Source organism: Choristoneura fumiferana, chromosome 26, assembly GCF_025370935.1.
Source record: "Choristoneura fumiferana chromosome 26, NRCan_CFum_1, whole genome shotgun sequence".
Taxonomy (NCBI): Eukaryota; Metazoa; Arthropoda; class Insecta; order Lepidoptera; family Tortricidae; genus Choristoneura; species Choristoneura fumiferana.
This window is the reverse complement of record NC_133497.1, coordinates 2,249,412-2,266,575: the sequence shown is the minus strand read 5'-3', so window position 1 is coordinate 2,266,575 and position 17,164 is coordinate 2,249,412. Positions and strand designations below refer to the sequence as shown.

General features: G+C 37.9%; 2 protein-coding genes across 2 annotated transcripts in view; both read right to left on the bottom strand.

Annotated features, from left to right (window-relative positions):
• Positions 1–1,709: 1,709 nt before the first annotated feature.
• LOC141442583 (phospholipid phosphatase 5-like) lies at positions 1,710–9,501 on the bottom strand. The gene is made up of 6 exons (XM_074107600.1): positions 9,117–9,501; positions 6,911–7,097; positions 5,953–6,022; positions 5,538–5,666; positions 5,153–5,320; positions 1,710–4,779 (listed from the first exon to the last, which is right to left on the bottom strand). The coding sequence occupies exons 1-6, from the start codon at positions 9,191–9,193 to the stop codon at positions 4,568–4,570; spliced, it is 843 nt and encodes a 280-aa protein (XP_073963701.1). The 5' UTR covers positions 9,194–9,501; the 3' UTR covers positions 1,710–4,567.
• A 73-nt stretch (positions 9,502–9,574) lies between these two features.
• Positions 9,575–17,164, bottom strand: part of LOC141442584 (pyrimidodiazepine synthase-like) — a 9,321-nt gene continuing 1,731 nt past the window's right edge. Inside the window, exons 2-6 of the mRNA XM_074107601.1 lie at positions 15,151–15,321; positions 13,994–14,160; positions 13,612–13,714; positions 12,470–12,603; positions 9,575–11,392 (exon numbers count right to left, since the gene is read on the bottom strand). Coding sequence (XP_073963702.1) covers positions 11,273–11,392; positions 12,470–12,603; positions 13,612–13,714; positions 13,994–14,160; positions 15,151–15,321 — 695 coding nt within the window. The 3' untranslated portion in view covers positions 9,575–11,272. The remainder of the gene's footprint in view (positions 11,393–12,469; positions 12,604–13,611; positions 13,715–13,993; positions 14,161–15,150; positions 15,322–17,164) is intronic.

The following is a 17,164-nucleotide window of genomic DNA, read 5'->3' as shown; positions in this document are numbered from 1 at the left end:
TAAAATTAATAAAAAATATTGTACACCATACATTTCTTTGATTTTTATAAATGCTACTAATTCTTAAATATAAATATATATTTTATCAATTTTCATCATGACTTGATATTCCTTTTGTTCATTAAAATCTATAAAACAATTAAAAACATCACAATACACAATTATTTGTAACAAAATTAAATCATAACTACATACCGTTTGGGGCAAAATTATGTCACGGGGGAATTACGTACACCAGGGGAAAATACGAATTTATATGTTTTTTCATCAAAACAGGATTTTCAGCCAAACCAGAAACCAGACGCCAAATTGTCTCGACTGGTCTGGGTTAAATAATAAATAAGGTAAAAACCTTATTTAAACTTGCTAAAATGTCTTTTATATACTAAATTAATAATATTGTTTATCACCATAAAATGTTTGCAGGGAAACATATTTTGCCCTATGGTCGATAAAGTCCAAATGATACCCTAGCAATGATTATTCTCTGGAAAATTTAATGCATAATGACGTCACGTTTGACGCGTTGCACTTTTGACAATGGAATGTCAATAAACAGGAACACTTCGTCACTAATTTAAAAAAAGCTTGTATCTTAAAATCGACAATTTTTCTGAGTGAATTTTATGAACATCATTGCAAGGGCAACTTTTGTTAACGTATCGATTTGAGAAACAAGATTTTTTCAAATTAGTGACGAATTCTCGATAAACAAGGGAATGTCAGATTTACCCAATCACCGTCTCCGATGTTCCGTATTTAGTATTTTGTGATGATTGCATACATAGATAATTAATTTAGACATTTAACACGTGTTTAGAGAATTAACAAATGAAAACAATTATTTATTAATATTAAATTGACTTTATCGAGCAACGATTCCCGAATACTGAATGTCGCGATGGTTTGGTCTAACGTAAAACTATCATTCACCAGTTTCAAACGCAGCTTTCATTGTTTTTGGTTAGGTACATTCCGTGACTACCTTATTCCCCTACTTTAAGTTTCTGTTATTGTATATGGGAGATATCTCTCACGCCATTTCTGTTTAATCGAAACAAACAGAGAAGCCATCGTGTCTGCACATAACATAACAGAAGGTCAAACAAGCCGCAAGGGGAAAATCCGAAAACAGGGGCATTATTTTACTAACATCAAATTTTCAACACGATTGAAACTTTAACGTACACGGAACATTAATTATTTATATAATGAGAGGCATTAAGTATGTAACAGATCAAAATGTTTTAATGCCTAATTATGTATAGCCATACATAACTTATCTACACATATCATAAGTTTTCTATAATATGTTCAGATATGGTGTATTAACTTTGACTTACTATTACACTTTACACTAATAATAATTATTATCTACATGCATGTCATAAGTTTTCTACAGATATGCATTGTTAAAATATTAATACTTTAATGTACATTAAGATGCCTGTACTTTAACATTAAAATGTGGTTTCTTAATAAAGGCCATTTATAGTTTAACATATAATAGGAAGTTATGATATGCATGAAGATAAAAATAACAGCATTAGAATTACTTATGTAACAGTTATATTGCACACTTAAATTAATTATAAAGCAGGAAATGGTATTAATCTATTTACTTAATATAAAAAGCTTATTCATGCTACGTTACTTACTTAAAATAAAATCTAAATTGTACATATCGTACTAGTTGTCAAATTCATTTTAAACATATCCACAAAAGCAATGATACCCCAAGATATGTTTACACCAGTCCCAGTTCCCGAAGTGACCCACATGGGCCCCCAGGGGTCCACGGGAGACCACACGGGGAACCACGTAGGCGTGAAAAAAAAGTTGGGAATAAGTACAGTAAAAATGTAGCAGCGGGGGATCTACCGAATACAGTGAAACTTAGAAAGTGATCTACGCGAAAAAAACTTTTGGAACTTCTGGTTTACACTTTACTGCGAGTACGAGTGCTCAGAGACTAGCGTCTTTCAAATGAGGCAAGTTGATATGGAGAATGCGAAAAGTATGAATTGTAGGTAATATGAACTTTGGTACTAAGGACTTTGGTTTGGTTGCTTTACATTTGGCAACTTTTTTTAGAATCTCTAGGGGGGGCAGCTGCCCCTTCCTGCCCCCCCTTGGCGTCTTTCAAGCGTCGACTTCGTGCCAAAATTGTCAGAAAGCATAGTGATACGTACTAAGGTGTAAAGATATCTTTGACGTCCATGGTACAAGTGAACACATTTCTATGCTTCTATTTGGTCATTTCCAAAATGAGATCTTAATCATTACATAAAAATACAAACGTCTTTAATACTGCAAAGCTTTGGGTCAGTAGAACTTATCTTATACCTTATTTCGACGATGGAAGAAATATTGCGCGAGTTGCGTTTTGCGTTACGCCGCTGGACTAAGCGGCAATGGATTTATAATTAATCAATAATCGACAGCAATTCTACTAAAAAAAGATCGATAGGGCAACAGTTACAAAAATATGTGTCATCATCATCTCAGCCTGTATACGAGCACGTCCGTCTTTGCAGGTGGTAGGACCTTGTGCAAGGTCCGCCCGGATTGCTACCACCATCTTGCTCGCTAATCCTGCCGTGAAGCAGCAGTGCTTGCATTGTTGTGTTTCGGCGTGGAGAGTAAGACAGCCGGTGAAATTACTGGCACGTGAGGTATCCCATCTTAGGCCTCTAGGTTGGCAACGCGTCTGCAATACCCCTGGTGTTGCAGATGTTTATGGGCGGTGGTGATCTCTTACCATCAGGAGACCCACTTGCTCGTTTGCCATCCAGTCGTATAAAAAAAAAAAAAAAAAAAAACGTCCAAATGCGGCACAGGCCTCTAGAATGAGGTGGCTTGGATCGTAGATCCTAGGCGGACCTAGTAAAGAGTGGGTACTTAACACACATACTTGAATTTCTACGCAGGTGTGTGTGGTTTCGTCACCATATTTTCCTTCACCGTAAAGCTCAAATTTATGAGCATGATCACAAAAACGTGTATACATAATGTGTATGTTAAAAAAGTCGTATACTTATAGGTGAAAAACCTAGTCCACAGCGACGGCATGTTCGGAATCAAATCAGTAAATTTTTCTCTGTCATTTGAGCTATGTTTAAAATCATTTACTTAAGTTTTTCACTCATGTTTTGGTAACTTTGGCCGTAAAGATTTCTTTATCTACTTTACCACAACTCGTATGATATTTCTCGCTTAAATAAAATTATATAGTCTCTCTCGACGATTTGAGTGGACCCAACCCTCAAATTCAAAAATACATTTAAAAAAAGACATCTAAAGTACCCTTTCTCGCCTTTGGTTCAACTCAAGCGGGTATAAGTATTTTTACATAATTATGTAGTATACATAGAACAGTCGCTTCCCGCTGTCTGTAGGTAGGTACGCTTAGATTTTAAACTAACCGACGGATTTAAATGCTGTGTTCATTATCAGTTAGATTATTTTTCACAGAAGGTTTATATATATGACAGATTTACTAACAACGCGCCCTGGCTTCGTGCGGGTATAGTTTTTGGGAAATGGAGCTGAAAAATGTGAAATGCCTTTGATTAGAGACCTTATTTGAAAATTGTACCCGTTAAAAGCCGAGCGAGTCGCTAGTAAAGAAGAAAAAATGGATAGAGCTTTTTCTCTCTCTTTAGCGTTCTATAAGCAAGACATACATACATAATACGTTAATTACAAAACGTTGATTACTTGAACACTTTCAATACAAATTAGACTTAGATACTTTAATAATACAGGAAAAAAATGTCTTGTTGATTATTTTTACCAAACAGGGGCAAATTCGTACACTGGGGCAAACATGACTAAAGGGGCAAGTGTCTAATGGAGGTACAGTCACCGGCACCAACATGTGACACAACAAGCGTGCAATAAATATTTGATACGACTCTATTTTTACGACGTGTCAGATATTTTTGCACGCTCCGCTGTGGCTGTGGCAGATATTAATGCTGGTGACTGTACCACCAAACTGAGCAATCAGTGAGTGGCCCGTGTTACGTGTGACTGTTTATATTTTAACGGCGCTCTAAAGTCTCACTGTCTGTCCGTCCGTTTGTATTAGGGCTTTCGTGAACTTTTGTGTTTACTTTATGTACATACAGTCGCTTAAATGACAAATAATAAAAATGACACAAAAAAAATTTTTTGGCCGTGTTTTAGGGTTCTCTATCGTCTACTCGAATTTTCTTGTGCCATAATGATTTGATATTTTTATCTATCATAAATTATTCATATCTTTTTTATTTATGAAACTAACCTAACCTGCATTATGTAACAAGATAAGTATTTTAAGAATAATCGCACATTTCATATTTTTGTACCAAACAACGTTATGACAAATGAAATTATGTAGGTATTGCAAAAAAAGGTATGGGAAACAAATTGGTACTTGTACGGTTTTTTAATCGATCTTAACAATTGCAAGCTTACAGTATTACGGAGTCCTTCGATCTCGCCAATTCGGACAAACCTGCGTCTAAAATACATATTAAAATATTCTTTCTGATATTTGCCTTTTCATTTTTTATTAAAATAACTATATCCACTTATCTTCCTTTTTAAGCAGCGGCGTGCTTTCAACTTCTTTTTCTTTCATCGGGCTATCCGTTTTGCCGTTGACGTACTGCGCCATTTCTACGTTTGAGACTATGTATGGGACACCGGCAAGTTCGGATGATAGAGGGTTGTAATACTGTCTGTAGCAGAAGACTGCTGTTGTGAAGCCGAGAATCGAGCCGAATAGAATATCTACAACCAAAATACAAAAGGTAATTAGCGGTTATGGCAGTCGCAGCTGAGCCGGCCAGCGGCAGCTAGCAACTCCCAGCATATCCGTCGCCTTAGTCGTGTGCACTCACCTCACCCTCCCATTGGTGGTGGTAGTCGCAGCTGAGTCAGCCAACAGCAGCGAGCAGCGCCCAGACAGTACCCTTCGTCGTCCTAGTTATAGACTCACCCTCCCATTGGTAGTGACTGGTGATGGTTGCAGCTGATCCGGCCAGCGGCAGCTAGCGACGCAGAGTTAGTACCATCCATCGTCCTAGTTGTAGCCTCACCCTCCCATTCCGTTCCTAGCTAGCAACGCCCAGCACCTTCCGTCGTGTTAGTCGTGTGCACTCACCCTCCCAGTGATGATGGTAGTCGCAGCTCCGGCTGAGCGCGACGCACCCGGCCAGCAGCAGCGGCGCGGCGCACACGACGAGCCGCGCGCCGCCGCCGCGCCGCCGCGCCAGCACCCGCAGCCGCCCGCTCAGCCACAGCGAGCCCGCGCCCAGGGAGCACCACGACACTAATATAAGTAATATCATGTAATCTAACTACGACAAAAATGTCCGCTCGATTAATTTTAACCACAGAAAATATACAGAAAGTAATGGTTTTAAACAGTTAGTTTGACTCCCGGAGAAGGACATAGGATAGCGATAAACGAATTCTACGCGGACTGAGTAGTGGGCAACTTCTAGTTATAGCCTAAATTAAATAAAGATAGTAATAAAAAAGCTTACAGCTGCTATGGCCGCTCGGGAAGGACTTTCTGCCGTCCATGATCTCGCCAGGGTCGCCCGTGCACTGCAAGTCCATGGTTTCGACGCCGTTCGGGAAGCAGCGGTAAAAAAAATCAGGCCGCGGCCTTCCTGGACACAAAACATCCATTATTAGTACAACCCCCCTCTATTTGAAAATAGTACATTATTGCACTGTCGATAAAGGGGTATGTCAATTTTGTTTAGAAAAAATAACCTACGTATATCCTTCGTATATCTTAAAAGTTGCTGACTACGGCATTCAATCACGTCTGTTGATTAAAAAGAAAGGCAATTCAACCGATTTATTTTTTTCATTTCATAAAGGGAAGAACTGGCAGCCCTAAGTCAATTTGCCCCACTGACGAGTTTGCCCCAGCTTTTGTTAAGTCTTTACCTGCTATTAGTTTTATCGTGTTGGTGGTGATTCCATTAATTCCTAACGCCAACGACCAAGCCAGGAGGAACTGAAAATAAGAACAACATAAAATTCATACAAGAAGTTTAATATTTTTTTTGTTATTTAAGTGTAAGGGAGAGTAGGATTCCTAGAGGGAGTAGTCAGAATGCCAATACCTAATGTTTTCGCTTAAGAAGTCTGCATTCTGCGTTATTTTACTCGTAGGTCTGAATAAATATTTGTATTTAGTGCAATTATCATGTACGAATGTGCCCCAAACCGTGTACGAAGCTACCCCACACGTGGGGTCTTTTCGTACATGTCTAATTTTTCTGAACAAATTACCTAGCCTATAATATTATCATCATCATCATCCCAGCCTATTTACGTCCCACTGCTGGACACAGACCTCCTCTCGGAATGAGAGAGCTTGGGCAGTAGTTCCCACGCGGGCCCAGTGTGGATTGGGAACTTCACACACACCATTCAATTGCTTCGCAGGTGTAGGTTTCCTCACGATGATTCCCTTCACCCTAAAGCTCGTGGTAAATTTCAAACGTAATTCCGCACATGAATTTCGAAAAACTCAGTGGTGCGCGCCGGGGTTTGAACCCACGATCGTCTGCTTGAGAGGCCATAGGTCAAACCACTCGGCCACCACGACTCCCCAAAAAAACATCGTGAGGAAACCTGTACCTGCGAAGCAATTCAATGGTGTGTGTGAAGTTCCCAATCCGCACTGGGCCCGCGTGGGAACTACGGCCCAAGCCCTCTCATTCTGAGAGGAGGCCTGTGCCCAGCAGTGGAACGTGTATAGGCTGGGAATCATCCCAGATCATCAGATAATGATTTATTTATTAAACGTCTTTTTCCAAAGACCGATGTGCAATATTTATCACCAGGTACTGTAAGTAAGCTGTTACATTCAAATTATAGCCTCCGGCCTTTAAGATACCTCCAAAGCATCATTGCAGTCATTGCACACAGCCCAAGCTAGCAACGACAGCACGCATGGTACAGCCAACACTATAGACCACAGCATATGCCCGGGAACGTAGGACTCGTGCCGGGGATACTTCAGGGAAGACTCCAGGTCTGCTGGCTGGATCACCCGGACGAATGGAGACATGGTCTCCATGTAGCTGAGAAAGAAGTTTTGTAGTCAGAAGAAGTAGATAACCGGCTATTCAAAACGACTGTACAAAATGAACCCGTAAAGGATATACTTAATAATAATATATTTATTCAAAAACATCTGTTACAAAGTTTCCTTAAAACTAGTGCTCTACTTACTAAATAGGTAAAAACCTGTAGGTACTATAGGATAAGCAGTTAAATACTTAATACATCTTACAATACAATTATACTAGCTTTTGCCCGCGGCTTCGCTCGCGTGGAATTCGGTTATCGCGCGCTGTTCCCCCGGGAACTGTGAATTTTTCCGGGATAAAAGTAGCCTATGTCACTCTCTGGCCCATAAACTATCTCTATGGCAAAAATCACACACACTTTCGCATTTATAATATTAGTATGGATAGATTGGTTTTTGGAACCTTTTTCTATTTTTTATTTAAATTCCAACCAGCGCTGGGTTTCGTGCGTGCGTGCGTGCGTGCGTGCGTGCGTGCGTGCGGGCGGGCGGGCGGGCGTGTGGGCGGCGTACGTGCGTGCGTGCGTGCGGGCGGCGGCGTGTGACGTGCGTGCGTGCGTGCGGGCGGACGTGCGTGCGTGCGTGCGTGCGTACGTGCGTGCGTGCGGGCGGGCGTGAGTGAGTGAGTGAGTGAGTGAGTGAGTGAGTGAGTGAGTGAGTGCGTGCGTGCGTGTGTGTGTAATATAAAACCCGAGTTAGGAGCTAAAAATGGTCAAAATTAGTGTGACGGACTTTAGGGATGGCTCCTTCTGTATATTAGTACGTAAGTTTTATTGTATGGGCCATGTGGCCCAAACGGTTTTGTTATTAATGCGGGTCAAATCTTGCAAGTTTTTGACCCACTTCCAGTGGTCGGATTGACTTGAAATTTGGTATACTTACGTAAATCTGGTGACAATACAATAATTTAGTAATGACATTCTGATGGTCCAGCCAGGATTGTCTCCACAGGACGTAACTCCTAAGCAGCATAGACTTGAATGGTGCGGAAATATAGTTTGGATGTCAACGAAAAGTACAGTCAGCAAAAAGCTTGTATTAAAAATGAAATGTGTCAAGTAATGAGTATTGATGAGATTTTTGAAAATGGGAAGTGATTATGTAACTAATTACTGTTTAATTTTAATTACTTTGCCAGGTAACTATTTCTGAGGCACATTGTTGTGTTTACTTACATTGGTCTAGAGAAGTGAAATTGGATAAGATAAGAATTTTTCTTTGGTTAGTTACTAGATTGTTTGCTTTCAAAAACCCCCACATAGCAAATTTCCTCAAAATCTTTAGAGCCGTTTCCTAGATCACGATCTGAGATTTTATTTGTTACACTATCAAAGTAAAGCAGCAATTGTGTATTTTTTGGGAAATTAGTGCAGTTTCCGAATTTCTGTTCAATTATCAAATCTTATGGTTGATGCGAGCGAAGCCGCGTTTAATAACTAGCTTTCAATATAGAACAGAAAACTATTTATTGTACGTAGGTGATAGATAACAATAACAATAATAAATAATAATAAATTTATTAATTCCAACCAACTTGGATCATATTGACAGGTCTGCATTACATATAAAGAAGAAACAATTACAAATATCAAATCAAATTACTTACAATGAATTATCAAAATTACAAATAATTAAATTGCATGTCAATTAATAATAAAAAAAAATTACTACCTATACTGCTATTATAATATATACTAGTATGTGTTTCAGGGTAATATAATTCGTTGCTACTCTAATCTTTAGTATTAGCCTTGAAAGGTTAACGAATTATGATTAAGCAGAATTAATTACAGATAATAAAACACGAAAAAATATTGATTACCATGCAATTTTTCAAGCGACAAAAATATCGATTTTATTTCCAATTTTATTCAAAAATTCAACATAACTTGGTAGTATGATAAATATTCTAATTATTTAAGCATTTTAAAAGCGCATCGATAAGCAATTTAATTAATAAAATATTGTTTACGTATGATATTATCTGCATAAGCATATGGGTGTAACTTACCAAAAAGTTGAGAGTAATGCTATACGAACACTGATCTCGACGAACAAATTGAAGCTTGCGGAACGTATTAAAGGCATTATTATTATTATTTTAATACCTAATTACCTAAAAATTTGTATTCGCAAAATATTTTGCGAAGTGTTTCACCGAATGACGTTTAAGTTTCGTTCGGAACGGAAACTAGCTGGTAATAAAAATGTCAACGTGTCGTGACGAATGTTTGTTTCTGAACGTGTTGCGTTTAGTTTCTGCATGTAAAATCATAAACACATTAACAGTATGTAAATAAATTATATTATGTAAATTATGAATTTAAAAAATATTAATTTCTTCCTGTGTCAGTAGGTAATATAAAAACTCAAGAGATATTCAAATACTAAAAACGTTAGTATTAGACAGGGATGAATAGAGTGATAGATAACTGCTATAAAACTCAAATGAATTAAACAAATAAAACGTGTATTTAAATATGTGTTTTATTCCTGTTACAACTTCAAAGTTTACTAATTACAGAATTGAACTACATACACTTAAACCCTTAAATAGAATAGGCACTTTTTAACCCATACCCAATAATGCCCAGAACTTTTTTTGGTCTCCGATTTCTTCTTTAGCACACACGTCACAAATAAGCAATTTCTTTTGCAAAATCGCGCGTTAGCTGATATCTATTTTTCGGGACAAAAACGACCCACTGGGCATATATGGGTTAATTTTAAAAAAATGAACTATTCCGTATAAAAAGCAAAATAGATAAAAAGGAATGATTTTAATCGGTAATTATATCGAAACCATACAAAAGATAAATTAACCTAAATTTTGACAGAATTTTCTTCAAGCCAATAAGTATTACAAATAAAGTTTAAAATTTTGTGATCAAAAGAGTATTACTTTTTTTCGAACAGATCTTTAACTTATTCTTAAAATCCTTAAGTTTATTTAAATTTTACAGTCAAATAAGTACAACACCATATAAATATAAACCAGATACATGTAATGTTATAGGTTTTCTTGATTTTATTAAGTTTTCGGGGTTTTATCAGGCAAATAATTATTTATTTTCGAATTACCTGTACTTGTACCTTAAGAAGATCACCCGAAAGACGTGGAAGTAATTTTAAAACCAATAAAAATAGCGTAATTAAATCCAGAAAACTTAAGAAAGTCAGTTTTTTAATTTAATATCCAAATTATATCTAAGTGCCGCTACTTGCAAATGCCGACCCATTGTTCAATTAAAAACTAACTTTTATATTGAGGTAGTATTTCCAACAACTGTGTAAAATACATTTTGCAAATAATCCGATACAGAATTCAAGTGTCTAAGCATAGTCTAAGCTGCTACCGCAGTAAGAATTCATAGAGGTTTATTCACAAGCACATATTTTCGATTTTAACCTTATTTTAACCTACCATGTTTGTACCTTTATTATGAATGTAATTTTATAAGACAGATATTGGAGACGCTGTCTTTGTTTATTTCGTCCGAATAAACTGAGATAACATGACGTATATCTGTCTCATAAAATTGACCAAAGAGCGTTCAAACAGGCAATTAGTCTATTTAATTATTTCGCAAATTATTTATGTCAGGAGTTATCTTGAGCTCATGTTTGCGTTTCTATGAAATTTTCGCTGGAGGTGATGTATACTTATATTTAAAATTGTTACGATCCAATCATACCAAAATAAAGCCGTAGAAAAAGTAAAAATGTAGAAAAAGCACAAAACATTTCTCACGACTAAAACTGTCAATTTTTTCGTGCTTAAATCTTATTTGGCGAGGTGCAATGGAAGTGCATTAGAATATATTAAACTCCTTTTCATACAAAGGACGGACTAAATAAAATACTTTCTGTACAACAGCGTATACCATGCAAAACACAATTTACAAAAAACAGCGGTAAAACACAGTAAACATAACAATAGTAAAAATAAATACTCTTCTCAATAAATGACTGTGTTCATGACTACATTGACAAAAGTTTTAGATTTTAAATGTCGTCAAAAGGTAAAAAACGTGTAACCTAAAAACATATTTTTTTTCAGGCGGTGAGTTGCCTTTCTGTAAAAAATCTATGTTTTAACAAATTGATAAAAGCTATCGCCGGAGCGAGCATTGTTTTTAAATAAACACACCAGTAAAAGCAGTAGTCTTAGAGATAGTAACCCATCGAGTGTGTCCTTGCGTTCTTGTAATAATCGAAATACTCAGCCGGTGAATTTGCATGTTTCTTGACGACTTCGTCTAACTGCATCTGGTCACCCCAGTCCGCCTGTACAAAAAAAAACTATCAAATGATAATATCGGGTAGGGTTAAAATAGGGCCGATGACTAGATCGCTAAACTTAAAGTGAGCTAACTTTGGGGGCGGCAGGCGTGAGCTTGCCTTCGTAATCCAAACACTTAATGGTTACTTGACCTGAAAAGTATATTTAAGAGTCGAATTATTATTATTATTATTTTATGACGGTGCAAGCATTCTACACTTCCAATGAACGTAGATATAGTTATTGTTTAGTTTTGTACCTAAGGGACCCCCATACATCCCTGTATTATTATTTTTTTTTGTAATTTTTGTTCTGCCAAGTTTCTTGCGGCGCATTCTTCTTGGCAATGATGGTCTTTCCGAGAGCGCTGGTAGTGTAAAAAAACCGGGCGAGTGCGAGTCGGACTCGCGCACCGAGGGTTCCGTACACATTAATAGGTATGTAAGTAAACGGGAATCGTGTCTTGAAGATATTCCTGGCTTTTTTACGCAAAATCTTAAGCAAAATGTACGCAGTGTGGGGTCAGATTATATTGGTCATTGATATTTACAGACATAAAAATCAAGATTTTCTGACTTTTCTAGTTGGTTGTGTTATAATAGCTACCTTCATAGCAAATTTCAAGATTCTGAGTTCACGGGAACGTGTAGGTTTTGATTCCCTTGCGAGTTTCGAAAATTTGCGGAAAATTGCAGCATAAACGGCTGCATCTTTTGATTGCGTTGGCTTAGAAGTTTGATTTTTTTCCCAGCTCCAAGGGACAGTAGACCTCAGCATTTGATATAAATTTAAGCTTGATGCGTCCACGCATTCCCGAGAACAAGGGTTCTGACAGACAGACAGACGGACAAAAAGTCATCCTATAAGGGTTCCCTTTTTTCCTTTTGAGGTAAAGAACCCTAAAAATGACGTGTAAAAGTGCCAATTGCGGCCTATTTACTGAGCGACCTTATGATAATGTCTATTATAATTCTTAAGGTCGCGGGTAATTGTTTTTTTACTTTTTAATAAAGGTTTATATTAAAAAAACGCCTGATTCAATAAATTAGAATGTCATGTTTTTAAAACCAAAATGTACTCACAAAGTTGGGAAACAGCGACCGTTTCTCATCGAACTTTCTTTCGTTGATGCACCGGAGCAAGTACAAACGCTCCACCCACGGCCAGATCATGTAGTCGAGCATCCCGGGCCTGTCGCCTCCGAAATAATTCGTCCCTGGAATTATTGGAAATTCAGTAAGTATGAGGCATTGTATTGTAACAGGCGCGATCGCAGCCTGAAATGTTGGAGGAGGTCATTAATAATAATACATCGCGGCTGGGGGCAAAAAATTGTTTTTTTTTATTTAGTAAATTTTTAGAAGATATTTCAATTTGACGTGTACAATTTTGTGGGGGGTGGGGGGGTCATGTCCCCTGTGACCCCCCCTTCGGACAGCACCTGGATTGTAAATGCTGAGCCGTCTTAGGTCAAGCCGCAGGTGGTAGGACCTTGTGCAAGGTCCGCCCGGATTGCTACCACCATCTTGCTCGCTAATCCTGCCGTGAAGCAGCAGTGCTCGCACTGTTGTGTTTCGGCGTGGAGAGTAAGACAGCCGGTGAAATTACTAGCACTTGAGGTATCCCATCTCAGCCCTCTAGGTTGGCAACGCATCTGCAAAACCCCTGGTGTTGTAGATGTTTATGGGCGGTGGTGATCTCTTACCATCTGGAGACCCACTTGCTCGTTTGCCATCCAGTCGAATAAAAAAAAAAAAAAAAAAAAAAGCCGAAGGCCACTAATAATTATATTGATAGTAACAAAAATATACCAGCAAATATATAGCCCTACCCGGCTCTGGAATTAGTTTCAACACTAGCTATAGAATGGGCATAGGCTTACATAGGGCTAAATCAGCCCTGTGTTTTTATTTGCTCGCAGCTAATGCTGAGCCTGAGCCCTTTGCCATCTGCTTATGTTTCCCTACTAGTTTTTTTGAATAGATGTTTTTTTGCTGTGACAATAGTTAAATGAATTTTTATCTATTTATTTATAATGAATATGTGACCATTATGCCCATAAAAACTCTCTATTTTCACTTTAAAATATTATAACGGACTTATCATGCAGGCTAATTTCAACACAACAAATGTCGAATTCTTAATACACGTTACTACGTACAAACAAAAAGTAATTTACTAAGGCTTCAACCTGTAATATTTTTACTGATTCTTGCTTAGTTACCTCTTAAAGTCAACTCCTTTTCGAATATGTCCAGCGTTTGCACAATTTGCTCGCTGCCGTACGCGAAGTTCGTGTCGAAGCATTCCAAACTGCCTTTTATAAGCTGAAATAAATAAAAACACTTTATTGATACACAAAATTTGATGTCATAAAGATCATTTTCGAGTGACAACAGCTAATTGAAAATTCAGCTACTACTTTGTGGAGGTCCGTATAATATAAACGAATTACAATACAACCCCCCCGTCCCCTGAACCCAACCTTGACCGAGGATTGAACCCGGAATCTAAATCTTTGTAGTCAAGTTCTCTAACGACTAGGGTCTAGTGAGGATATCCGGTCTTCTAATGTACGGAGTGACGGAACTGAAACCTGATCGTACCTCGTTGAACCTTTCGATGAGCAGCCTGTCCTGAGCCTTGACGTACGGGTCTCTGGAGTGCAGCTGGCCGCGGCCATACTTCTCGTCCAAGTAGTCGCATATGACCACGCTCTCGAACAAGAACTTGTCGCCTTGGTCCGTTGGTATCTCGAGTACTGGTATTTTTACTGAAAAATTAGAGGTTTTATAGATAAGAGCTTAGGTTCTCCACTTAGGTGACAACTTTGTGAACGTTGTAGCCGTTCAGGGAGGGGGGCAGTGGCAATAACTTGTAGTTCAATAAACTTTACGGTAAAGGCAAATATCTTCAGGATTCTGCATTCGCCTGCGAAGAAATTCAATGAATTGTGTGAAGTTCCCGATCTACACTGGGCCCGTATGGGAACTAAAGCTCAAGCCCTATCATTCAGAGAGGTCTGTGTACTGCAATGAGACGTTGAAGATAGCAGTGGCAATAGCCCCACTCAGTTAAATTACCTCATGTATCAGTATTTCACCGATATTCATCATGTCGTCTAAACATGGGTCAATCAACTTTTTAGTGCACAATATCTATACACCTTTACGCCACTAAACATAAGGTCAACGTATACATATTTTGACGCTATGGCTGTATATATAATATATTTGTGCATTCAATTGTACCCCGTTGCCACGGTAACTTCTCTTGAGTTACCCGTACTTATTAAAAAAAAGATTTTATGGGGTACAAATCCACTAAAAGTTACTAGTATCTCCTAAGTATCTCTTAAGCATGCTAATTGTATACCTAGACTGCAAACATTTTTCTAAAAAAGTGTATGACTGATGTCTCCTAGAGTCGATTGACCCATATACTGATTTATTACAAGACAATGGACCTCAATTCACAGTAAAAATCTAGTCCATTTTATTTTATTTATCTATTTATTTTAAAAAACTTACACAGCATAACAGTTAGACACTAACTAAGGCGCTACGCAAAACAAACACCGAGAAGAGATAAAGACTATCAATGATCGAAACTAGTAACAAAAATTGATTAATCACGAGTACTTAGATACGCGCCAATGTGGCGCGCAGGGCGTTCGACGGGTTAAGTACAGGTGGACACACGTACATCCATTATCTCACAGAACCATAAACTTAATCACACACACTATTCCAATGGAACTTACGTCTGGGATTAGCAGCTCGGAACCACTCAGGCAGTCTCAGGGGGTCCAGCTTGACCACTTCGTACTTGGTTCTCTTGGCTTCCAGGATCAGCAGGACCCTGTGGCCGTAGGGGTTCATGTCTACATGGTATAGGCGCAGTTGGTCGCGTAGTGGTGGAGGCGGAGACGACCCTGCAATGCAATTAATATAAAATATTATTATATCGATCAAATTACTAATTGGTTTAGCTTGGGAATAGATCAGTTAGTAAACTAGATCAATTACTAAGCAAAACTAGCAGGAAATCGATAGTCATGCTTATTTAAGGTGTTTTAAAATTATTGTGGAATATTTCAATAGGTATTTGGATTTATTAGACTGAATAGCCCCTGGTAAAATTTTAATCGCATTTATTCAAGATAAAACCTTCCTTTGATGTCGTACGTCATTTTTTTTTTTTTGTCTTGGCGGGGGCACTACCGTGCTCCCAGATTCGTTAATTTCACAGTCATAAATTAAAAAAATATTTATATTTGTATATATGTGTAGCCTAATTAACCAACCAACAACCTGTTCACGTATTTCAGATCAACGGTCATTCGTAGGAAGAAATGAGTACTTAACAAATCAAATTACTTTTATTAAAAAAAAATTTCTTCATTTTTGAATCATGATTGAAACGCTTTATGTCCACGCGATATGGGCGAAAAAGACGTCATCCCGTCGGCAGACGTAGTTTCGCGTCGGCCTAGGCGATAGACGTCTTTTTCGCTCCTTATTGTCTGGACATAAAGAGTTTTTTGATCGGCTAAACCCGATTCCGCGTCAATAGATTTGGGGAGACCCTAACTCGGCTTACAAAACGTCTTACTGCCTGCACAGGCCTCCTCTCAGAATAGCTTGGGCGATAGAACGTAGACCCGGTATGGTTTGGGAACTTCATACTCATTGTAAATTTCAAATATAATTTCGCTTCGCACATAAATTCAAAGAAGGTCAGAAGTGCGAGCACAAACTCAAAAGACCTTCCACTTGAGAGACCAATATTGCAATAGGCCTAAACCATTAGGATACTACCACAGCTTAATTGAGTTTTGTGGTTAAAACTAACTCACTATTGTGCTGTAACTATTGTGCACAATATTGTTAAATGAGTGTTTGGTTCGCCAACAAATTGTTTTGCAATTTGGCGAAATATTTCTTATGGTAAAATGTGTATAATAATATTTTAGAATGAAAAAAAAACCAACGTTTTTAAATCTAAAGTAAATGGAGCTAATAATAGGTAAAGTATTTGTACACAAACTCATGTGACCCTTTTGTTGGTCGAAATAAATATAAATTATAGTATTCAAATAAAATGGAGCAAACGAGTAACCTTATGGTACCCAAGAGAGGACTGTAGAAGAAAGGGGCGCCCAAAAACAAGATGGAGAGACGAGATCCGCCTAACACTGGGACCTTACAGGACTAGGGTAGCAGAAGATAGAGCTCAGTGGAGAGAGCTGGAAGAGGCCTATGCCAAGAGGCACGCTGAATTCAGAGACATAATAATAATATAGAATAGAACACTTAAACATGTACTGCTGAAGTTGTAGAGAATTTAGAATAGAAGAGCTTTATTATTATTAAGTATTATTAAAATAAAACTACTATGCTATACCGATTATCCGAGTCTTACGGTAGTTTTGATATATTTAAAGCATCACCAATCTAGCTAAACATCAGTGTCGAAATGTGCCGATTAACACTTAAATAGGTCAGGCGAAACGTACGCAGACCAGAAATACATTTTACTGCAATATGTACCTAATTTCGTAAGCGAACTCAACCGCATTCAAACTTGTTATTGCGGACAGACAAACAAGTGTATGCCCTTGTATGATTTGTTAGTGTCATCTTATGGAGTTACAAGTGCCATGACACTTAGGTTTAAATGACGCCATAAATATTCATGACAAAAAAAGCCTTAAGATGTGTTTGTAATTTATTTAAATCGGTATTTACGTTATTGATTGACTGATCCATGCATTA